Genomic DNA, 25,110 nt, shown 5'->3' with positions numbered 1-25,110 from the left:
CTCTTTAGGTCCAAATTCATAACACTCAGGACACTCAGGGACCTCTTCTAGGTTAAATGGATTCTGTTTCATAACGCACTATCGATTGTTGAAAGACCTACATGACATTCGGTTTCTTTCATATCTGAACCATGACTTTATTACACAGTCTGTTAGGTTTGGGTTTTATTTTCTATTTTTGGTAGAGATTCTAATTTTCTGTGAAAAGAAGAAGTATATCCTTTCTTTGGAAAATCATTAATATTCTCCAGCCCCTTAGGTACTATCTGTTGCTCTGTTTTGTTTTTATTCTGTTCATTCTTCTTGGAGTCCTTGATTTCATTCCCACACTGGACTGATTGATTAAGTACCTGATCAAAAACAGTCATCCTGGGATTGGTCTTCCAAGGCCTTCAGGTGAATTCCACCATCTCTCTTTTCAGAGTCTTTTCTCTTGGTATATTCATTTTCTATGGCTACCATAACTAAGTTTTAACATCTCACAGTACTGGAAGCTGAAAGTATAAGATCAAGAGGTTAAAAAGGTTGATTTCTTCTAAGGTCCATGAGAGAGAATCTGGTCATCCCTCTCTCCTATTGTTGGGTGTTCTTAGATACTCCTTAGCTTGTAGGTGTGTTCTCTCCATGTCTTCACACTGTTTTTCTTCTGTGCATGTCTTTATTCCCTTTTTAGAAGGACACAGTCATATTGGATTGTGGTCTCTCCTAATGACCTCATCTTAAATTGATCTGAAAATCTTTGTTCCAAAGAAGGTCACATTCATAGGTACTGGGGACTAGAATGACAAAATCTTTTGGGGGCATACAATTCAACTGACAGCACTTGATATCTACACCCATTTTACTGGATTATATCTCAAATGACTTCCTTTAGAAGAGTACATGAGATATAAATTTTCTGAGTCCTAGGATATCTAAAATGTAGTTATTTTGCCATGATGCATTTGCTTCAGAATTATTATCCATTAGAACTGTAAATACCATTGCTCATTTTTCTCTTACCAGTTGTGTTGGTGATTAGAAATCCAGTGTGACTTTGACTCTCTATTCTTTGTAGATGACCTGTTTTATCTATGTGAAAGTTTTTTGGAATTCTCTTTCTTTTGTGTTCTGACAGAAAGATTTCAGGCATACGTTTACATGTGGATTTTCTCTTAATTTACAAGAAACTTGATAGGCTCAAACAGAATAGTGTTTTCTGACCTCTGGGAAAGTTTTTTTGTAGTATTTCTTTAAAATTTCTTTCTCTTAGTGGGGCACCTGGGTGGCTCAGTTGGTTAAATGTCTGACTCTTAATCTCAACTCAGATCTTGATCTCAGGGTTTTGAGTTCAAACCCATTGACCTCCATGCTAGGCATAGAAATTTTTAAAATTAAAATTTAAAATTAAAATGAAAATTTCTTTACCTTTGTTAATGTATGCCCATTTTTCTGGAAATCCTGTTAGTTGAGTTGGATCTCTTAGAATTATACTCTGAATATCTTATCTATTTCAAGTGTTCAATCTCCTTATTTTGTTGTTGTTGCCTCTGTCTCATTCAATCTCTTTGTTTTTCTCTTTATGTTGTGTGAGAACTACTCACATTATATTCTAACCCTTCTTTAAATATTTCATTTGGCATATAATTAAATATATAATGAATGTTCCAATTTGTTCCTTGACTGTTCTTTCTTGTAGCGTTCTGCTCTTGTACTTGTACTTGTACTACCTTCTCAAATCTTTCTCTGAAATTTCTTTATTTCTTCTAGCAACAATTTTTCTGTTGTTGTTGCTTTTTGGGGTTTTTTCTTTTTCTTTTTCTTTTTTTTTTTTTTTTGTCTTGTCTTTCTTTTATCCAGTCCTTTTGTGATGTTGACAGTATATTCATTCCAATTAAGAAAAGGGAATGGGATTGTTTCTCTCTGTAGCAGGGATGTGTTTCCTCTATTTATGTGGGTTTGTTTTTCTACTTGGTTTCTCTCATTAATAGACATTTACTGAGACCTTTATGTGGGTGTCTAGGACTTGTCTAAATGAGCTGAATTATTTAATGGGTACAGGCAGGTAACAGGTCTTTAGCTGTGGAGGTCCCAACTGCCAAAATGGGAGAACTTTATTCTGGGGTGCTGGCACCAAAAGTTCCAATTCTGCCTATATCGATGCTTGCATCTTATTAGAGAAGAATCCTTAGGTGTTTTTAGTCTGAGACTGATGCTTGATTTTTACACTAAGCATCAGAAAACACAGAGAAGGGAAGCAAAGAAATGAGCATGTCAGGGAGAAAACATGAGGCTGCTGTGCAAATAGCCTTCTCAGATATGTCACTCTTCTTACTCTTGTCGCCTTTACCCACTCCAACTTTCCTCTAGGTCAACCTTCTCCTATTTTCTGCTCTACACCTGCCTCACTCTCTTTTTTTTTTTGTTGAAAATCTTCCATCCTCTTTTTACCTTTCATAAATGTGTTGAAATCTCTCTCCTGCTCATGTTTCTATTTTATTCCCTTTGCGGCAATGGGTGTTTTCTTTTACTCTTACTGAACGTTGGTAGGGGGGTTGAAGGGATTAAGGAAAAACACACACCCTCTGCCCATTATCTTGTACCACCTAGAAATACAAATTTCAAATTCTATGTAACACTGCTGCCAGTGGAACATTTAAATTAAAAAGTGTGTATTACCAAAAAGAGAAAACTAGTGGTGACTTCATATCTTGATTAACGACATGTATACATACACTTAAATAAGTGTACACACACAAGATGTGGTAGAACAAATAACCAGTTCTAAGAGGAAAGTTATGGAACTGAAATACACTAGATGGAAGAGTTTATATAATTTTTAAAAAATAGTAAGTGGCTCTTTGTTTTAAGATTTCGTTTATTTGTTTGACAGAGTGAGAGATCACAAGTAGGCAGAGAGGCAAGCAGAGAGAGAGGGGGAAGTAGCAGAAAGCCTGATGCAGGGCTCAAACCCAGGACCCTGAGATCATGACCTGAGCCAAGGGCAGTGGCTTTAACTCACTGAGACACCCAGGCACCCCTACATAAGTTTTTAAAGATAATACTAGATAGTGGGTTACACAACATGTGGTATTTTACAGCATAACTGACCTCATTCAACCATTGTAGGTACCTAATGCCCCTTAATGAATTCCCTATATCCACATCATTTAGTAATTTCACAATTTGGTTGCTCCCATAAGGGATAGAGTCTTTTTTTCCCACTACCTTAAGTCTTAACTGACGTCGTGAATTGCCTTTTCCAAAAGAATGTGATAGAAGTGATGATCTATAAGTTCCAGAGATTAAGCCCTTGGAAGAACTTGTAACTTCCATTTTTGCCATCTTGAAAACCTGAGATCATCATCTAGACAAAAGCCCAGATTAACCTACTATAGGATTGGAAGCCACGTGGAGAAGAGCCAAAGTACCTTAACCAACAGTTATCATCAGTTGTCAGACATGAGAGTGATACCATCTGGGACTCTAGTTGTAAGTGAGCTGTCACATGACTGCAACCATATGAATGAGCTCAGGCAAGACCAAAAGAAGAAACACTCACGTGGTCTACTCACAAAATTAAGAAAAATAATAAATATTGATGTTTTAAGTCACTAAGTTTTGGAATGTATTTTTTTTTCTTGAGCAATGGATTTTTAAAAACAACCTCTAACAGAAGTTCTGAACTTTGTGTCTAATTGAACATTTTTTAGGGATGGGGGAGGGGCAGAGGGAAAGGGAGAGAAAGAATCTTAAGCAGGCTCACACCCAACATGACATGGGGCTCTGTCTTACAATCCTGAGATCATGACCTGAGCCAAAATCAAGTCATGATTACTGAAGCTATGGAGCTATCAAGAGTTCAAGAGTTCAAGAGTTCAATGTTTCACCAACTGAGCCACCAAGGTGACCCTCTTATTGGGCCATTTTAATGGTACAGATTCATTTCTTCAGCAATTAATGTGACTGAAGGAATTCTGTATACTGATTGGCTTAGGTCTGAATTTTTGCTTTTCCTTGAACTAGTTAGTGTAGCAAGAAGTTGTCATGAGGGGCTTAGGTCAAACCAGGTCATCCCTAGCACTGAGGGTGAGTTCAATCTCATGGAAACCAGTTGAGTAGGAGTAAAGGGGATGCTACAGAGGCAATTACAATGTTTAGGACAGGTGGGAGGAGGCTAGTAACTCACCTTGGAAAAGTTTCTGTTCATGACCATTATTCATTGTTGCTTCTCTTGAAACCAACATTATCACTATGGAAACTGCTGGCACCTTTGCCCAACTTGCAACTATTAGAATCGTCACCTTTGAGTCTACCTAATCGCTGCTGCCATTACTTCAAGCTATTGCTGCCAACATTCTGAAACTACTCCATAGCTTCAGTAATCATGACTTTCAGCGTGAGCTGCAGCTACTGTCAAAGTGCTGGACTGCGTTCCAACCTAAACTGAGCTGAGAACAGGGTATAGAGAAGGTCTAACTAAGAAGGTAAAGTTGGAAAGACAGAAGACATGAGGCAGAAATAAAGGACAAAATGGGGAAGAAGAGGAGAGTATCTGGCCCCACCTTGATTGCAAAGGCACAGAATTCACAGATGGCCTGGAAAAGGCTATGTATCCCTGCCATTAGAAGCACAGTAGCTTTGAGGTGACAAGAACAGCTTCGACTGCAAAATCATCTATAAAAGAGAGAAAGGTCAATGTCCAGTGGAGGAGCCGGAATTTTAGGAAGTACTCTGAGTTCTAGGACACTCGCCACATCTGCCACCCAGAATGATCTGTGGGCCTCCCTTGGAAGTCAAACATCTGGATCCCTGAAGAGTGTCTCCAGGATCTCATTCATACATTCCCTCAACAGCTGCCAGAGAGGATTTTCTCACTTTAACAACTGTGAAGCCCTAGGAGGTTCTGTGTATTCCCACTTCTTATGTTTTGCTGCTGCTTTGAAAGTGCTCTGCAGCTGCACCCGAGGTCAGGTTGACATGTGTAGTCTGTGGAATGAGGGGAGAGTGAAAAAGAAAAAGCTGGAAGGGAATATGCATATCCCAGGCAGATTTCTCTCAACTCTTACATTTTGTCCTCTCACATTTGTATGCATTTGAATCATATTTTATTTTTTAAAATGTGGTGCCAACTTAATGGGTTCTACTTGATCATCAATATGTGCATCCATATTCATAAAAGCATTGGATGCCTAGTTTTCCTTTTTTGTGCTCTCCTTAACAAGTTTTATTATTAAAGTTAACCTGAATTCTTACCATAAATGAGAAATCATCTAGAAAAATCTGTGGTCTGGAATAGTTTAAATAACATCGAAATTATCTGGATTAAACATGTGAGCTGGAAGTCAACCCATCTAATTGTAGTCCCTATTTAAGTAGTAGTGATTAACCTAACTTGCAACATCTATTTATAGTCTCTTGTGAAAAAATTTGGTAGTTTACATTTTGCGCAATAATCTTTTTTTTTTTTTAAGATTTTATTTATTTATTTGACAGACAGAGATCACAAATAGGCAGAGAGGCAGGCAGAGAGAAAGGAGGAAAAAGGTTCCCTGTTGAGCAGAAAGCCTGATGCGGGGCTCGATCCCAAGACCCCAGGACCATGACCTGAGTTGAAGGCAGAGGCTTTAACCCACTGAGCCACCCAGGTGCCCCATTGCACAATAATCTTTATTACTCCCCAGCTTTTCATTTCATTGCCATATAATTGAATACAAAAATGCCATATTTTAATCTCTTCTATATCAATGTTGTGTCTTTTTTATTCCTTATATTTTATTTTATTTATTTATTTTTAAAAGATTTTATTTATTTGACAGACAGAGGTCACAAGTAGGCAGAGAGGCAGGCAGAGAGAGAGGGGGTGGCTCCCCACCAAGCAGAGAGCCCCATGTGGGGCTCCATCCCAGGACCCTTGAGATCATGACCTGAGCCTAAGGCAGAGGCTTTAACCCACTGAGCCACCCAGGTGCCCCTATTTCTAATAGTTTATATATTTGTTTTGTGTCCTTTTCTTCTTAACCAGGTTTGTGAGGAGGTTTTCTGTTTTACTGGTCTGTAAATTGATCTAGCTTTTGGAATTTCTAGTCTTTATACATTTTTTTCCTCTTTAATTATTTTTACCTCTTTATTAATTTTATTTTCTTATTTTCGTCACATTTCTCTTGCTGCTTTTTTTCTCATTTCCTAAGATAATTACTAAGATCATATACAATCGATAATTTTTCTTTAATGCTGAAGCTATTTAAGGCTATACATCTTCCTATGCACAGTTTTTTTGTTTGTTTGTTTTGTTTTGTTTTGTTTTTTACATCTCAGTAATTTTAACTCTCTTCTTTACCTTGCTTCCTTAGCAGTTTGTAATTTCTATTTTGAGTTCTTCTTTGATCCAAGTGATTTAGGAGTGTGTTTTTTAATTTTCAAGTCACTAGTTTGGGTCATATATTTCATATGTTTTTTTAAGATTTTATTAATTATTTGACAGACAGAGATCACAAGTAGGCAGAGAGGCAGGCAGAGAGAGAGGAGGAAGCAGACTCCCTGCTGAGCAGAGAGTCAGATGTGGGGCTCCATCCCAGGACCCTGGGATCATGACCTGAGTCTAAGGCAAAGGCTTTAACCCACTGAGCCACCCAGGTGCCCCTTTATTTTTAACTCTTAAAAAATGGTAATTAGTGATCTCTGCTTTTGAAAAATACATTCAGGGTGCCTGGGTGGCTCAGTGGGTTAAAGCCTCTGCCTTAGGCTCAGATCCCAGGGTCCTGGGATCATGCCCTACATTGGGGTTCTCTGCTCAGCAGGGAGCCTGTTTCCTCCTCTCTCTTTCTGCCTGCCTCTCTGCCTACTTGTGATCTCTGTCAGATAAAAAATAAATAAATAAAAATAAATCTTTAAAAAATACCTTCAGTATTTTTTTTCTTGATTTTATTTATTTGCCAGAGAGAGAAATAGTACACACAGCAGGCAGAGGTAGGGAGAGAAGCAGGCTCCCTGCAGAGCAAGGAGCCCAATGCGATACTTGATCCCAGGACCCTGGGATCATGACCTGAGCCAAAGGCAGCAGCTTAACCAACTGAGCCACCAAGGTGTCCCTACACTCAGTATTTATTTGTGGCAAACTTATTTGTGATAAAACTTTTTATAAAAGTCGTGCACTGATCATGTGGGAAAAAAAGCTTATTCTCAATATAGAGTGTTATATTATATATACATAAAATTAAGATTTTATGGATTATTTAATTGCATGATATCTTTAATTTTTGTTTTCTCATTTTATCAGATTCTGAAAGAGCTATATCAAAATTCCCACTATAATTAATTATATTTTTATGTTCTTGCACCCTTTTGCACTATGCAGTATTTTTTATTATTGGCTTTAAGAATAATTCTTTTTTATTTTTAAAGATTTTATTTATTTATTTGACAGAGAGAAATTACAAGTACACTGAGAGGCAGGCAGAGAGAGAGAGAAGGAAGCAGGCTCCCTGCTGAGCAGAGAGCCCGATGCGGGACTTGATCCCAGGACCCTGAGATCATGACCTGAGCCGAAGGCAGCGGCTTAACCCACTGAGCCACCCAGGCGCCCCTAAGAATAATTCTTGAAATCAACCTATTTCTAGGCTATTTTTTCAATCCAATCTAATAGTGTCTGACTTTTAATAATAGAATTCTATTTAATAATAGAATTTAATAATATTTAGAATTTTAATAATAATAACTGTATCAAAATTATCAAGTAGGATTTATTTTAGGAATGGAAGGGAATTCAACATCAGAATATCCCAATTAACATAATTCCCTAATTAACACATTAAAGAAGAAACTGTTTTCATCATTTCAATACATTCTGAAATAGCACTTGATAAAAGGCAGCCAAAATTGTAATAAAAACTCTAAGAAAGCATTGAAATAAATGGCTTAAATATGGTAAAGTCTGTATTGGTAAATATTGAAAGAAGAGATTATCTTTTTGCTAAATGATTTATGGTATTATTAACAGGAAGATTTGATTCCTTTTTAAAAGATAAACATGCAACAATTAGTAGCTTTATTCTGTATTGGGAATAATAAGCAATAAACAGAAATATGAAATATGTTCCATTTATAATGTGGTTAAAAACCTTAGATTTATTTCTAACAGTAAGGATAAAGTGTCAATTAGTTGAATATAATTAGAAGTTATTTGAGGTCATATAACAAGGTCTAAAAAGGGAAAGTCTTTCTATCATTAAAAAATATCTGGGAGCAGTAAATAAAAGATGTATGACAAGTAGGGGAGAGATTTGCCTTGCAAATATTACAACTTAACATAAAGCCACCATAATCAAAAGAATGATATTAGCACATGAATAGGCTACTTTAACAGAGAATAGTCAATAGATACATTATAATATATGTAGAAATTCAATATCTGACATAGGCAGTATTCAAATGTAATAAGGATGTTAACTAACTGGAATTTAAATAAAAACTTGTGAATTGAAAAAGAATGTAATAGGAAAATTAGGGTCTGCTTCTGGCCATTATGGAATAATAGGGACTGGATTTAACTTCTTTCACACTGTTCTGGAGCCTGGAAGTTCAGGATGGTTAGATTCTGGTGAGGACCCACTTCCTTTGTTGTGCAAAAGCTCTATTTTTGCTTTTATTTCCCTTGCCTGAGGAGACAGTTACAGAAAAATATTGCTAAGGCTTATGTTCAAGCGATTACTGCCTCTATTTCCTTTTAGGAGTTTTATGGTTTCATGTCTCATTTAGGTCTATAGTCTATTTTGAGTTTATTTTTGTGTATGGTGGTCCAGTTTCATTCTTTTGCATGTAGCTGTCCAGTTTTCCAAGCACCATTTATTGAACAGACTGTCTTTTCCTGATTGTATATTCTTGCCTCTTTTGCTGTAGATTAATTGACCTTATAAGCTGAGGCTTATTTCTACTCTTATTTTAAATTTTCTGAGAAGCAGAATCAGAAAGCATTCAGGTCAATAGATAAAGAAATTTTGTTTTTTGTATTAGAAAATCAGAAACTCTGAGACAAATAAGGGCACAACAAATAGAGTACTTGAAATTGGATAAATCTAGATGGTTTGGACTCTGAAACAGTTATGAATAAAAATGGCTACCCTACACTTAAGATGTGTTGAGAATCTGAAAATTCTATGGTATTTCCAGGGATTTGATTTTTATTAAGAATGATAAGCAAAGGGGTGCCTGGGTGGCTCAGTTGTTAAGTGTCTACCTTTGGCTCAGGTCATGATCCCAGGGTCCTGGGATCGAGCCACACATCAGGCTCCCTGCTCTGTGGGAAAAGTGCTTCTCCCTCTCTCATTCCCCCTACTTGTGTTCCCTCTCTCACTGTCTCTCTCTGTCAATAAATAAAGAAAATCTTAAAAAAAAAAAAAAAAAAAAAAGAATGATAAGCAAACTTGAGAGCTCCATTAAATCTATCTTATGGTTTCCCTAATTGATAAGTGCAATGAAGGTGTCTTGATATTCGTAATGAACCCTTTTCAACCACACCTGAGTTTATATTTATGAGGTGACTTTTGAAAAGCTCCTGAGAAAAAGGACTGGTTGCCAGGGGAACCAGCCATGTGATTGGAGGGCTAGAACTTTCAATCCCACCCTCCTGACCTTCCTGGAAGGGTAAAGTGTCTAGAAGTTGAATGTCTTGCCAATGGCTAATGATTAAATCAAACGTGCTTATATAATGAAGCCTCCATAAAAACCCAAAAGGTGGGGTTCAGACAGCTTCTGGGTTGCTGAACACTTGGAAGCGCTGGGAGAGTGGCATGCTTGGAGATAGCATAGAAGTTGTGCCCCTTCTCTGGACCTTACACTGTATATTACTTCCTTCTGGCTGTTCTGAGTTATATCCTTTTATAATAAACGAATAATATAGTCAGTAAAACTTTCTCTGAGTTCTGTGAGCTGCTCTAGCAAAGTAATGAAACCCAAGGAGAAGGAAGGGCCTTGGAACCTCCGATTTATTGTAGGTCAGAATCACAGGAGACAACCTAGACTTGTGATTAGACTTGAGGTGGGGGTTGGCGGGTTCTTGTAAGACTGAGCAATTAACCTCTGGGACCAGACACTGTCTTCAATTAGATAGTATCAGAATGAGTTGAATTGTAGGACATTGAGCTGGTATCCAAGACTTACTTGGTGATGAGGGAAAAGACATGTACACTGGAATTGGTGTCAGAATCATAGACCTTATGTCTGCAACCATAGATCTTGGGAGCTCTCTGCCGCTCACGGAGCTCCCAGGGGAGTGAGCCGGTTCGATGGTGGGAGCAAACGGGTCACACACAATAACTGAAAGCGAAAGGTGTTTATTAGCGCATACCACACAATAGCTAATACAAGACAGACAACTCTAGCCGCATGGGCTAGGGAGAGGACCCAGGGTACTCCCGCCCGATCCCCTTCTCTGGAGCACACCGTTTGGGTGCATCGACTGAGAAGGTAACCGATCCCCTCCCTGGAGCACACCTTTTGGGGGCATCGACCGGGAGGATGATCTGAGCGAGAGTGTCCCAAGAGCACACTCTGACAAGCAGAGGGCCAGTGTTGCTTATATGCTAGTTCAGTCACTGCGTCAAGGGCGCCTGCGGTTAATCTGCAGTCTGCTGTACGTGTGAGGCTGCTCATCTGCTGCTGTTGATGTTGCTTGTAGCATGTACCCCATGTCCCGGTGGTCTATCTGCGGTCAGCTATAACATCCTGCATAACACCTTCTAGTTCATAACAGTTCTTGGAAGCCCTTTTGTCTGCTGAGAAGGTCTGCAACAGTGGGGCTCATGCTCACAGGCCTCCCTCAGATCTTAAGATCAAAATTTGGCCTATTTATAAGTAAAGTGTTTTTATAGTGTTTTAAATTCAAACTATGCCTTAACTGTTGCCACAGGAAAGATATTTACTTATTAATGTTGACCTTAATCCCTAATCTTTATGAACAGAGCAAAGTATTTTTCACTTTATATTTCTTTTCTAGAATTCAAAATAACCTGCTAAAACAGAAAGCACTATTTTTGTTATGATTGACATGGTCTTTGAAAATTTAAAGGCATTGGAGAATATATCTGATAATTTCTTTTGAGATGTTTGAAGAATAGCTAATGCAAGCTTTTCTTTTTTAAGAAAAAATTTAGGGAAAATGTAGTCAAATTAAATGCCCTGGAAAATTTGCCCTTGATTTTTATCAGAAATTTCCAGTATACCGGTATTCCCAGGAGTTATTGCTCATGTTGTGGGAAGGAAAGGTTTTTTAAATGCTCATTTTAGAAGAAACACTATTTTTATTAGACTCTAAGAAAACTTTTAGATGGATGAATGTGGGATTTTAAAAATGTACTTGTTTGTTTTTAGCCAAAAATGATGTCTTATGAAACTGCTTTAGGTCTTTTTCTGGGTTTCTCACTAAAGCAGGGATGAAAGCATATTTAGGAAGTCCAGACAATTCTTATTTTTCAAAAACTGACTAGGTTGGCATAGAAGCCTCCTAGTTAAGAAGAAAATAATGTTCTTGACACTTAAATTTGCCAATCTTTTTATACCTCTTACCCTCTTTCTATATTAGCTTTACTGTAACTATAATCTCTGTCATCCTATCACCAGCCCCACCTTACTCCACACGTTCTGTTCCCCACCCCCATTCTTTGTGACTTTCCATTGACTTTTCCTCAGCTTTGTGAAACGTGCAGTCTAATTTCAGCTTCTAGGTGGTTCCCCAAGCTTTTCACTCCCTATTCTATTCATCTTCTATAAGCTTTCCTTTACACAAATTTAAGGCTGCTGCTAGGGTCTTCTGAAGAGACCTCACCTGACTTGCATTACCTGGCATAGTCTTCTTTGCCTTACATTTCCTCTATTATGAGAAAATATTATTGGTTAGCCACAGGTTTTAACTTGATAAGTATTTGTGGAAAAGATAAAAGAAGATAATAGTAGGTCTTCCCTCAAGTCAAAATCAAGTTTATTAATGGCAATACTGACACCACTAAAGACAAAAACTGGACAAAACAAGCAACCTAGAAATCAAATTTGCAACCCAAATCTTAAGAGATACTGGGGCAAAAGATATATTAATATACATACATACATACTAATTATTAGTATATTTACAAATATGGTAGATATTTTATTCAGACTAGGTTGATGATATAAGTACATCCATTTGCAATTAGTGATTGTGTTTTAAGTAAAGGAACTGAAAATATTTATTTCATTTCAGAAGCGCAGTTAATTCAGAACAGTGTGGTTTCCTAATGAATGACATCTCATTTGGATTTCAATGGTCCTGGGTGTGTGTGTGTGTGTGTGTGTTATTATGACAAGACATGAAATATGTTCCTGATCATGATATATATACTACACGATATATATGCTACATAGGAATACAAGCAAATAATCTTACCTTCTAATTGGAAGAAATAATGAAATATTTATGGTAATATGTGTTTTTGACATAAACTGAACAGAGTCAATCTCCTATCTTAAACAAATGATAAGCTTTTCATTCCCCTTGTGTCAGCTTTTGCATGATCAAATCTCTATGTCAAGGTAAGTCTAGTCTAGTCAAACTTCAAGCAAATTACCTTTGTTAGGGAAGTTGGATCAGAAATAAAATCTTTTCTTTCACATTGATGAGTTTATAACCAGAATTAACATTAGTAGGAATTCTTAGACTTTTCAAGTGGAGAATAGTCCCCTGCAGAAATGGCAGGGATATAAACCCAGAAAATCTCAGTTGTGCCACTTTATACTGTTTTCTTCAATTAAAGGTAAAATTACATCTCCAAAATAATGGGTTTCGGGAATAAAAATTTTTATACAGAATAGCTAAAGGCAAGTAGCCTAATTTTCATTGTAATGTAGTAAATAAGACTAAGAATAAAATTGTGGTTTTATGGATACATGCAATGTAAGGAAAGTAAGTGTATTAAAATTAAAATATCTTTTCATAGAAATGAGCTTCCTGAACTGGTAAATGTGCTGTTCAAAGGAAAATATTTCAAAGGCATATTTTTTCTACATGATTAAGATTCTTTACAATTAAACCCTCTCTTGTAAAATATTCTTCAACTTCAAAGGCATTGCTAGTCAGGAAATGCCCCTGGATTCCTTGGTGACACTTCTCATTTTTTTTTTCCAGTAATAGGAAATTACAATACTGAAATACAACAGAGCCCACACATCTGTTTGCCACTTTTGCTGTAGGTACTCAATTGATGCAAGATGTGTCTGTTGAAGCTTGGGGGAGGTGGCACAAAGCAAAGGAATGCCACCAACAAACAGAGGCACCAATTCCATAGACAATATCATAAGAGAAGAGAAGAAAAATAAAACAGTCAATTTGTATTCACTTTAAAGTTTATATGCATATATGAGTATGTCTGTGAAAGAGTGTATTTTGTCTGAGAACAAAGGTCCTCAGTAATTATTGGTTGACTGATCAATTTTTGTTTTGCAAAACAGGAATCCCTCTTGAGAAATGGCATTGAAATAGTCACCTCTAATTCAAAAGGTAGTTTTCCTATTAATGTTATCGGGATCAAAATATTCATCTATTTACTTAATTTGCTCAATGTTTCTGCTATATGAATTAAATATATTGTATTGAGAAAAGCATAACACTCTTTTTTTCCATTTTATTTTATTTTATTTCTTTTCAGTGTTCCAAAATGAATTGTTTATGCATCACACCCAGTGCTCCATGAAATATGTGCCTTTCATAATACCCACCAATAGGCTCACCCAACCCCCTAATCCCTCCCCTCCAAGACCCTCAGTTTGTTTCTCAGAGTCCACAGTCTCTCATGGTTTGTCTCCCCCTCCAATTTCCTGCATTTCACTTTTCCTCTCCATTTCCCAGTGTCCTCTGTGTAATTTCTTATGCTCCACATGTAAGTGAAACCATATGATACTTGACTCTCTCTGCTTGACTTATTTCACTCAGCATAATCTCTTCTAGTCCCATCCATGTTGATATAAAATATAGGTCTTCATCCTATCTTTTATGCCTCCTATGGTGGCATCATACTCCATTGTATATATGGACCATATCTTCTTTATCCATTTACTGGTTGAAGGACATCTTTGTTCTTTCCAAGGTTTGGCCACAATGGTCATTGCTGCTATGAACATTGGGGTAGAGATGGCTCTTCTTTCCACTACATCTATATCTTTGGGGTAAATATGCAGTAGTGCTATTGCAGGTCATAGGTAGCTCTATTTTTTATTTTTTGAGGAATTTGTTTCCCAAAGTGGCCGTACCAACTTGCATTCCCACCAACAGTGTAAGAGCGTTCCCCTTTCTCCACACCCTCTCCAACACATGTTTGTTGTTTACTGTCTTGTTAAATTTGGCCATTCTAACTGGTGTAAGGTGGTATCTCAATGTGGTTTTGAGTTGAATCTCCCTGATGGCTAATTTTGATGAACATTTTTTCATGTGTCTGTTAGCCATTTCTGTGTCTTCTTTGGAGAATTGTCTGTTCATGTCTTCTGCCCATTTTCTGATGTGATTATCCATTGTTTGTGTGTTAAGTTTAAGGAGTTCTTTACAGATCGTGGTTATCAGTCCTTTGTCTGTGGTGTCATTTGCAAATATCTTCTCCCATTCTGTGGGTTGTCTCTTTGTTTTGTTCACTGTTTCCTTTGCTTGTGCAGAAGCTTTTGATCTTGATGAAGTCCCAAAAGTTCATTTTCGCTTTTGTTTCCTTTGCCTTTGGAGACATGTCTTAAAAGACATTGCTGTGGTCGATGTCGAAGATTACTGCCTATCTTCTCCTCTATGATTCTGATGGATTCCTGCCTCATGTTGAAGTCTTTGATCCATTTCGAGTTTATCTTTGCATATGGTGTAAGAGAATGGTCAAGTTTCATTCTTCTACACATAGCTGACCAATTTGCCCAGCACTATTTATTGAAGAGTCTGTCTTTTTTGTACTGTATGTTTTTTCCTGCTTTGTTGAACATTTTTTGACCATGGACTTGAGGTTCCATATCTGGACTCTTTACTCTGTTCCATCGGTCTATATATCTGTTTTTATGCCAGTACTATGCTGTCTTAGTGATCACAGCTTTGTAGTCAAGCTTGAAACCAGGCAATGGGATTCCCCCCAGTTTTGTTTTTCTTTTTCAATATTTCCTTAGCAATTTGGGGTCTTTTCTGGTTCCATACAAATTTTAAAATTGTTTGTTCCAGCTCTTTGAAAAATGCCAGTGGAATTTTGATCAGGATTGACACTGAAAGTATAGATAGCTCTTGGCAGTATAGACATTTTAACAATGTTTATTCTTCTGATCCATGAGCATGGAATGCTCTTCCGTCCTTTTATGTCTTCTTCAATTTCTTTCATGAGGGTTCTAGAGTTCCTCAAGTACAGATCCTTTACCTCTTTGGTTAGGTTTATTCCAGGGTATCTTATGGTTCTTGCTGCTATAGTAAATGGAATCAATTCTCTAATTTCCCTTTATATATTTTTATTGTTAGTGTATAAGAAAGCAACTGGTTTCTGTACATTGATTTTGTATCCTGCCACATTACTGAATTGCTATATGAGTTCTAGTAGTTTGGGGGTGGAGTCTTTGGATTTTCCATATAAAGTATTATGTCATCTGCAAAGAGAGAGTTTGACTTCTTCATTGCCAATAATACTCTTCCAATGATGCCTTCATTATCAAACACTCAAAATAGTTTCACAGCTTCAATGTGTTAGATTTATCCTGTGATTTAGACACTGTGGCAAGCACTTCATGGGATTCTAGAAATAAACACACAGTAGCTATTAATACTCCATTTTATCTACTTGCTTGTTTGTTTGTTTGTTTCAGAGATAGAGCAAGTGGGAAGAAGAGCAGAGGGAGAGGGTCAGACACATGCTGAGCATGGAGCCCAGCATGAGGCTTGATCTCACAACCCTGAGATCATCACCTGAGCTGAAATCCAGAGCTGGACACTTAACCAACTGACCCACTAAAGCACCCCAGTATTACATTTTATAGATTAAAACATTAAGGTTGTGCCCAAGTTCTCAGAGTGAATTGGTAGCAAATCTTGGTTTTACTCCAGTGTGTCTGATCTGAAAATAAATTTGTTCATCTATGCAAGGAGTTTTCAAAGGGTGCTTCTCTGATCAAAGACAATAGCATTATCCGGAATCTTGTGATAAATGCAGATTCCCAGGCCCTATTCAGGGTCTACTGATTCAGCTATAAAGATAGGGCTCAGCGATCTGTTTTTTGTTTTTTGTTTTTGTTTTTGTTTTTTAAGCCAGCCCTCCTGGTACTTCTGATGCCTGTTCAAACTTGAGAATCACTGCTTTATTCAGTGCTACCTTTTAATATATATTATCATATAATGATTGTTATATTATGACAAATATTCTTTGCTTGGCTAAACTTTAGTGAGGTTCTTGAAACTTCTCCTAGGTTCATCTGTGCACTTCCATATAAAATCCAGTTTTAGTAAAAACCCTGCCAAATGGTTTAACCCACACTCTATATCTTTGATATCTCCATCATCTTCAATATAGGATCAGATTCCTCCTCTTTCTCCATCCCTCAGTTGATGTTTGATCACTCTGGCCTCTCTTTAACAAGAGTCCTGTTAGGTTCATTTACCCAACCCCCACCCGCTTACTTCTGGTGTTTCCTCTTAGTGATTTTCCATCCACTGATCCACCCCCTGCTCTTTGGCTATAAATTCTCATGTGCCCATACTGTATTTGGAATTGAGCCTCTTCTTTCTCCCACCTTGTGCAATCCCATTATAGTGGTCTCTATGCCTATCACAATGTCCTGAATAAAGTCTACCTCACTATCTTAAAAAGCCTCATTAATTATATTTTTATTAACAAATATACACAAATGTTTTAAGCTTTAGACTATCTGGAAGTTGTAGTGTTAAGTCATAGTTTACATCATGTCACAAATATCCTTTTAAGTGGCAGTAAAATAATTTTAAGAGTATCAAATCTATAACTGATTCCAATAATTTTATTAGTATTTTAAATGTGAAGAGATTGGGGCACCTGAGTGGTGCAGTCACTTGGGCATCCAACTCTTGGTTTTGACTCGGGTCATGATTTCAGGGTCCTGGGATTGAGCTCCGAATTAGGCTCTGCTCTCAATGCCGGGTCTCTTTGAGATTTTTCTCCCTCTTCCTATGTCCTTTCTGCTCATGTTGACACACTCTCTCTCTAAAACAAGTAGATAAATCTTTTTTAAAAAGTGAAGAGATTGACTCTATCTGTATTTGTCAAAACTGAATTATAATATCCAGGGCCTTTCTTTGTTAACGTAAGATAAAAGAGAAACGTCAAAGATAATGTTAATAAAAAATAATTCTAAAATTGAAATTATCTTTGCTGACCGTTGTTAATCAATTTGACTCCTGATTGATACAGTTATTATCATTAGCATGTAGACTTCAGCTTATGTATAGAGAGTTAAGTTTCTAAACATTGATTATAATCAGTCATAGCTACTATATGTAGCCAATCATTCTACAATTTTTTAGATATGTTAATGAATTTTGAAATAGACTATTTTTATATATTACACACAAAAATGCCTATGTCCAGACTGATAAAAGAATGAAAAACAATGTACAACTACCATGAAAAAATAAATAGTAAAATTTTTAAAAATCATGGAAATCATAGAGATCAATACCAGCAATTTATAGATAGGAAAAAACTAATACTAATGAGTTAACATGGACTTTGCCCAAAAGCATAAACTTAACTTGCATGCAGTAGATGCCTATAGCTAATCTCCAAAGGTATCCTCCAATTTCTTCTCTCCCTAATATGCACAGGATGCTTTTTATATCAAGAGTGGAAATTATCTCCTCTCCCTTCGTTTGAGGAAGACATTATTTTTCTTTCACTTTTGAAGACTGCTTTCACTGGATATAGAATTTTCCTTTAACATTTGAATGATGTCCTCAACTTTCATCTTTCTTACATTGTTTCTGACAAGAAATTTGTTAACTCTTATTACTGTTCCTTTGTAGGTAAGTATTCTTTTTTTTTTTTTTTAACTTATTTTATTTATATATTTGACAGAGGGAGAGAGATCACAAGTAGGCAGAGAGGCAGGCAGAGAGAGAGGGGGAAGCAGGCTCTCCACCAACAATTTGCCCAATGTGGGGATCAATCAAAGGTCCCCAGGATCATGACCTGGGTCGAAGGCAAAGGTTTAACCCACTGAGCCATCCAGGCACCCCATAGGTAAGTATTCTTAAGACTGATCTTATAATTTTCTTTTTGTTTTCAGTTTCCAGTAGTTTGAATAGGATGTGCACCTAGGCTTGTTTTTTCTTCTTCTTTTTTTTTTTTTTTTTTTTTTAGACAAAATTTTTGATTTTATTTACTCTAACAGGCAGTAATAGTCTCAAAAGTCTTTCTCTTCATCAGATGTCTGATCCCCTTGCAAAACTTTTGGTCTTTGAGCTTGAACGTAGAGCTTTACTCCATCAAGAATGTGATGTTCTTCTTGTAGTGCATTCTGAAGTTCCTCTTCTGAAGAAAACTGAATCCAACCCATACCTCTGTGAAATCCAGTCTCTTTGTCAAAAGGTACAGTGCACTTTCGTACATGGCCAAACTGTGCAAAGTGTTCTCTCAGTTCACTCGAGGCCGCGGTCCAGGGGATTTTTCTGACAAAAGCCACGGGCCGGCTAACACTCGTTCGCAGCGCCACAGCACCCCTCACTGCAGAGGCAGCCATCTTTAGATCCTCTTTTTTTTTTTTTTTTTAAGATTTTATTTAATTATTTGACAGAGAGAGATCACAAGTAGGGAGAGAGGCAGGCTCCCCGCTGAGTAGAAAGCCCAATGTGGGGCTCAATCCCAGGACCCTGAGATCATGACCTGAGCCAAAGACAGAGGCTTAACTCACTGAGCCACCCAGGTGCCCCTTCTTTGTGTTTTCTGAGGTTCTGAGATCTATGGTTTGATGTCTGACACTAATTTTGAAAATATTCCAATATTTTGAAAATATTCCTCTTTTGTACCATTCTCTTTTCCTTCTCCTTCTGAGATTCCAATTATGCATGTGTTATACCATTTGATATTATTCCACAAGCTATTGGGTAATCTTTGATTTTTTTTTTCAGTTTTTCCTTTTTGTTTTTCAACTTGAGTAATTTCTATTGACCTATCTTCCAGTTCACTGATTCTTTTCTAGGCTATGTCAAGGCCACCAATGAAGTCAAAATCACTTTATCAGAGTCACTCTTTATCTCTGTTACTGTGTTTTTTACCTCTGGCATTTCCATTTGATTCTATCTTATAATTTCCCACTCTGCTGCAATTGCCTGTCTTATTTTGCATATTTCTTTTCTATTAGAGGCTTTAACAAATTAATCGTAGTTATTCTAATTTCTCCATCTGATAGTTCCATTATCTTTGTCATATTCTGAGTCTGGTTCTGAGAACTGCTTTATTTTTTCAGACTTTGTTTTCTTTGCCTTTTTGCAAATCTCATACTTTTTATGGTTAAAATCTGGTCATGTTGTACAAAATACTAGATAATGAAGTAAGTAAGTTTTTTTAAGTTTAATGTTAAGCATGCCTCTTTTTTCTGTAAGGCTTATAAACTGGAGTTTTATGTTAATATCGCCAGAGATAGGCAGGATTTTAAGTTTGTTGTTGCTGTGATTACCCTCAGTGCACTAATGATCCAAATTCTTCTAATGATATCTTATGTTTAGGGTAACGGTTAATTTGCCAGTGGGTTTCTCAACACCTTCTCCCTGGTTGGCCTAAGGTCTTTCCTTTGTATTGGTTTCCCATTGTACCTTCCACTTTTAATTGTATTCAACAGTTGTTAATGTGATGGTGGGGAAAAGGGCTTGTTTTCTGGTGTTCTGAATAAGCCTCAATGGAATGCAAGTGCAGGAGAATATGCCCTTCACAAGTGTTCCTGCATCTTCTTTATATGTAAAGTTGGACCTAGCACATATTCCTTCCCTCCACCAGGGGTAAAAGTGTTTTGTTTTGTTTTGTTTTCTTATTTGCCTCTCCCAGCTACAGTGGGCTACTACCACTACCCTCGAGCTATAGTTTTTGTTGCCCTTTTCCTAATGGATTAAGACTTTTGTTCCATAAAGGAGATAAGGGAGATAAATCTGGACAAAGCTGTGGCTGTGGCTGCTACTCTCTGCCCAAACCAGCACTTTAGGGAAGTTTTCTGAGGATTATCTTTGGTCTTCCCTGTCAGTACCTGAAAGAGCTCTTGCAAGGAAAAGCTGCAAGAGGATGAAACACTCACCCATCCCAACACCTGCCGCATGTCTGTAGCCTCCAGGGGCTTCATTTTCTCCTTCAAGTTCATACTTGGTCTTTAGCAATTCATTGCTAGCTGAATATTCAGACCAGCTTATATGGTGTTTGGTGGGGTCTGTCCAAGGTAAGCAAATGCCCAAATTTTATTTCACCCTGCACATGCCTCTCTCTCTAGATTTTAAGTAGTTTTTGTCCAGTGACCTTAATTCTTAGAAGGGCTCACAAAATGTCAGTAGTATGTAGTTTGTCCTTTCTTCCTATCATGGAATTTGGAGAGATGTTTTATCAGCTTTCTAATCTGAGCTGAAGGACTCATTTCCCTCCTTTAAAAGTCATTTGAAAATGGCTTTATCTTGTGATTGGCATTGACCAATAGAACATAGTGGAAGTGACATCCTTGGACTTTGAGATCAGGTTATAGGAGTGTGACAGCTTCCACTAACCACCTCTTAAAATCATGAGCCATTGTGTAAGAAATCTAGCCAGCCCCACTGGAGAGAAAGGCCACATGTTAGAACACCAAGGTTCCCAACCAGTGAGTGAAGAATCCATCTTGGTAATACAACCCCTGCAATCTCATGTGTGAGACCCCAAGCAAGATCAGCAAAATAACTACCTAGCTGAGCACTAGCCAATACACATAATCATTACAAAAAATGAGATTGTTCTTTTGAGCTACTGTTATTTTGAAGTGGTTTGTTATTTAGCAATAGGTAATAAAGCCGTGTTCAGTAAATACTTGTAGTATAAATAAATGAAAATATTAGACATGTTACCTCAACCATAAGCCTCTAAATATCATATCTTCCTCCTTCTAAAAGCATTGGTTAGCCAGAGGACTATTCAGAGGGGAAAAAAAAAAATCAACCCAGAGAATCTAGTGAGTGAAAACTGTTGTTTTCACTACTGCATCTAAAAGAGGATCAAGAATCTGTATAGAGGGGCGCCTGGGTGGCTTAGTGGGTTAAAGCCTCTGCCTTCGGCTCAGGTCATGATCCCAGGGTCCTGGGATCGAGCCCCGCATAGGGCTCTCTGCTCAGTGGGGAAGCCTGCTTCCTCCTCTCTCTCTCTGCCTACTTGTGATCTCTGTCTGTCAAATAAAAAAATAAAATCTTTAAAAAAAAATAATAATCTGTATAGAGATGGAGAATCCATGTATTGTCTTGACCAAAGCATGCAATCAATATAAAGTAGCCAACATTAAGTTCAAAATTAATTTGGGTGGAACTGAGAGCCTTTCTCTTTGAATTTAAGAATCTTTCAAAGCCAATCTTTATAGATCATATTAAGATATTATTAATATTCCAAGCAAATTACCCCCAAAATGTATAATATCTAAAAAATTTCCACACTTATTCCAATTGTTAACTTGCCTGATTTACTTTTAAAAATATTTGTTTAAAGTTTTAACCACTCTGAAGAGTCAGAAAATGACCCAAAATTGTCAAAACCGATAATTTTTCCAACTCAGACAATAAATTATACCACATGCAATCAGCGCTGTTTTCTAACCATAGCCTCTCTTTGAGCTTAAAGTTTAACAAAGAAGGACTAATGAGATGAATGAGTCAAAGACTGGTCAGCACAAAACAAAAATAAATTCCAGGAATTTAGATAAATAGGGCAAGTTCACAATTGGGATAAATTTAGAAATCTCTCGGCAGTATAATATTAGTTCCCTTATCAAGTTTCCCTTAAAACAATTACTCTTATAAATTTTCTACTCCTGATGATAAGAAGAAAATTATAACCATAATACTATTAATTTTATAAGATGATGTTCTTGTCAGCCCCAGTCCTATGAAGCTGAAAGCTAATAAAGTGTGCCTTCCAACAGAGACTGATTTCTGGGGCTACAATTGAAGGAACTATATACACACTTTATGGCACATGGAATAAAAAATTTTTACACTCTAAATTTAACTTCCAGAATTTAATCTTTCACTTCCTAGTTTGCCTAGCTTAATTCAGCTGGCTGATAAGTGCAGGTATTACAACCATCAAGGCTGGAGAGTAATAATAGTATTTTATTTTAAGCAGTAAAAGTACCACTTTTTTTGAGCCTTAGTTAAAACAATGGTCAAAGCAGTAACAACAAGTGAACAGAGGCAGCTGTGAGAATTTGTGCTTGGAATTTCCTGTGGATGTAGATTCCGCCCCCCCCCCCCCGCTTTTTTTATGGTAATCAATGAATAAGACTTTGTTTATGTGCTATAATACTTCCTGTACAGGTGTAACTTGAAATTTAGGGAGGAACTTAAGAGAATATGAATCTACAATTTGTTTTATTATTACAGTTGATTGTGTTGTTGCTGAGATTTTAAATTCTTTCTCAAAAAGAACAATGTAGATGTAAATTGTATCATAGGAATCACCTTTGAGCTACAGTGATTTTTTTAAAAGAAAAATAATATATAGTGTTTATAACTATCTATAAGACATTGTATAGAGTCTAGCTATTCTAATTCTTAGATACTTCCACTAAAAATTGATACTGTTCCCAAAAATATGAACTTTGAGTCTCAAAAATATTAGGAATCTACTTGTTTCTAAAACAAAATTGATAGCCAAATTATGATATGAAACCAGTTACTCATAGCATGATGTTTTATTTCAGAATACTCTGTGATGATAATTAGGCTTACATCATTAATTAATAAATTAATTAATTCATAAATAAATACTTATTGTATTCTCACCATACGCCTGAGCTTTGCAAAGCTCTCAGGAAGCAGACAATTAGCAAAACTTAGTTTTTTCCTTTGAGAGTTTATGCCATAAGATCTCTGATGGTTTGTCCTGATGAATGATCTCTCCTCAGTGAGGCTACCAACATTCATTTATTCATTCATTCAATAAGAATGTATTAGGAACCTGGGCCAGGTCCTATTTTAAATATTTTATAAGTAGTGAATAGAGGGGAAAAAACTGTTCTCTTATTATAACTCATAACTCATTATAATTTACTATAACCCATAAGGTAGTGGAGAAAACAATTAGCAAGATAAATAAATACAGTGTATAGAATATTACTTAGAGTTACTAAGGAGAAATACATAAATGATAGGGTTGCAATAACAGGGTAGCCAGAGAAGTCCACAGTGAGAGGATGACAATATCAGTAAAAGCCTTAAGGAAGTGTGAGGGAAAAGAAGGAAGGTAGGTAAGTATCTGGGCAAAAAGCCTTCTGAGCAGAGATGGAGTGAGTGTCAAGGCCCTGAGGCAAAAAAATCTGGGAAGGCTGATGTGGCTGGAGCTGGTGATTGCAGAGAATGGCAGTAGGTGAGGTCCCAGGGAAAAGAGGGCCAGTTGTGCTGGGTTATGTCAACTAGAGTGAGGATTTGCGTGTTTGGGAGGCTGTTGGGTGGTTTTGAGTAGTGGGATGGCATGCTTGGACTTCAGTTGTACTGTTGACTCAACTGCATACATTTGCATCTTAGAACCCAGCAACAAAGGAATATATTCCTTTTCACTTAAAACACAACCAGTACAGCTTCATATGTAGACCTTTAAGAGTGGTTTAGATCTGGCACAGATGAGGCTGTCTGAAGAAAGGATAAATTAACTTCTCTCGAATAAAGTATTTCCTGTATTATTTTCAGTGTGCCCATAGTGAATGAGAGGTTCTGTGCCAAGGGATACAACACCAAGCACCATTTTTAGAAACTGCTTTAGGGGGTGTGTGTAGAGCCATGAAACTGTTTTTCAAATTTTGTGAAAATGCATCCTTTCAGCACTTCTCCCACCACCCCAAGGCAATCTATTTTTAAACAGTAAATCACCCAAAAATAATAATAACCATGGGATATTTTTCCCATGAGAATAGGTCAGCCTGAAAATGGTTGATATTCTCACCCAAGGATTCTTTGTAGATGTGAGAGACTCACAACTGCAGTTTCTATTAGACCTCAGAGTCCAGGTTTGGCTGATGGTGGCAATTTTGGTTTAAGTGGCTTTCCTAAAGTTACACACATAATTGCTGACCATGGTGGAAGCATACCTGCTTAATAACGTCTCCTGAAGGAGCATCTTCACCATGCCAGGTGCAGTCCTGTGTACTTTGGGTTCACTAACCATGAATGAAATTGTGCTTTAATTCTGTGATATAGGCATATTGTTCTCAGTTTGCAGGTCTACAAAGTGGGACTCATAGAGACCGAAAAACTTTTTAGGATCACAGCCAGCAGATGGTAGCTTTAGGGTTGCCTGACCACAAAGCCTCTCTTTTCTAACTAGACAATCCTCCTGTTTAGAAAACTATCAAGGATCCTTAGAGATCATGATGTCCTACACTCTCATTTTAAGTATGAAGGACCATGCTTCAATTTCATGATCCTGAGGTTTAGTCATCTCATCTTTGGGACTTTCTGAATCTATACAAAATTTAGGGGCTCCTGGGTGTCTCAGTCAGTTAAGCCTCTGCCTTTCACTCAGATCATAATCTCAGAGTCCTAGGATAGAGACCTGCTGACCAGAGACTGCTTCTCCCTCTGATCCTCCTCTCTCTCCTCTCTCTCTCTCTCTCCCACCATATCTTTTACAAATAAATAAATATAATCTTAAAAAAAAGAACAAAAACTTAGAAACAATCCATTCTTAAAAATGAATAGCTAATTATCTGACCCATACAACAAAGTCTATATTTCCAATTAGAAATAGTCAGGGCACGTGTCTTCCCAGGAAGTATCTTAATAAGTTAGCTTTATCTTACACCATATGAACTTCAAAAGTAGTTTATAAATGTTAGCAAGGAGATAATTCTTTCCAGAAAGAAGAGAGTAAAACCCTTTAATCCTTTTAAAATACCCATATTCTTAGAAGTTTATTCTCATAC

At 37.0% G+C, this 25,110-nt stretch overlaps 1 protein-coding gene across 1 annotated transcript; it reads right to left on the bottom strand.

The window, feature by feature from the left end:
- Positions 1-18,314: 18,314 nt before the first annotated feature.
- Positions 18,315-18,720, bottom strand: LOC116575115 (SRA stem-loop-interacting RNA-binding protein, mitochondrial-like). The gene has a single exon (XM_032316249.1). It carries the CDS (start codon positions 18,715-18,717, stop codon positions 18,382-18,384), a length of 336 nt encoding a protein of 111 aa, XP_032172140.1. The 5' UTR covers positions 18,718-18,720; the 3' UTR covers positions 18,315-18,381.
- Between the last annotated feature and the right edge of the window lie 6,390 nt (positions 18,721-25,110).

The sequence above is a fragment of the Mustela erminea genome, chromosome 16, assembly GCF_009829155.1.
Source record: "Mustela erminea isolate mMusErm1 chromosome 16, mMusErm1.Pri, whole genome shotgun sequence".
NCBI lineage: Eukaryota > Metazoa > Chordata > Mammalia > Carnivora > Mustelidae > Mustela > Mustela erminea.
Note: the sequence above shows the minus strand (reverse complement) of the source record. Positions and strands in the feature narration are given on the sequence as shown.

What these genes read in the sequence shown, in the direction of transcription:
- LOC116575115 (XM_032316249.1), bottom strand. Translation starts at nt 18,717, where the DNA reads ATGGCTGCCTCTGCAGTGAGGGGTGCTGTGGCGCTGCGAACGAGTGTT.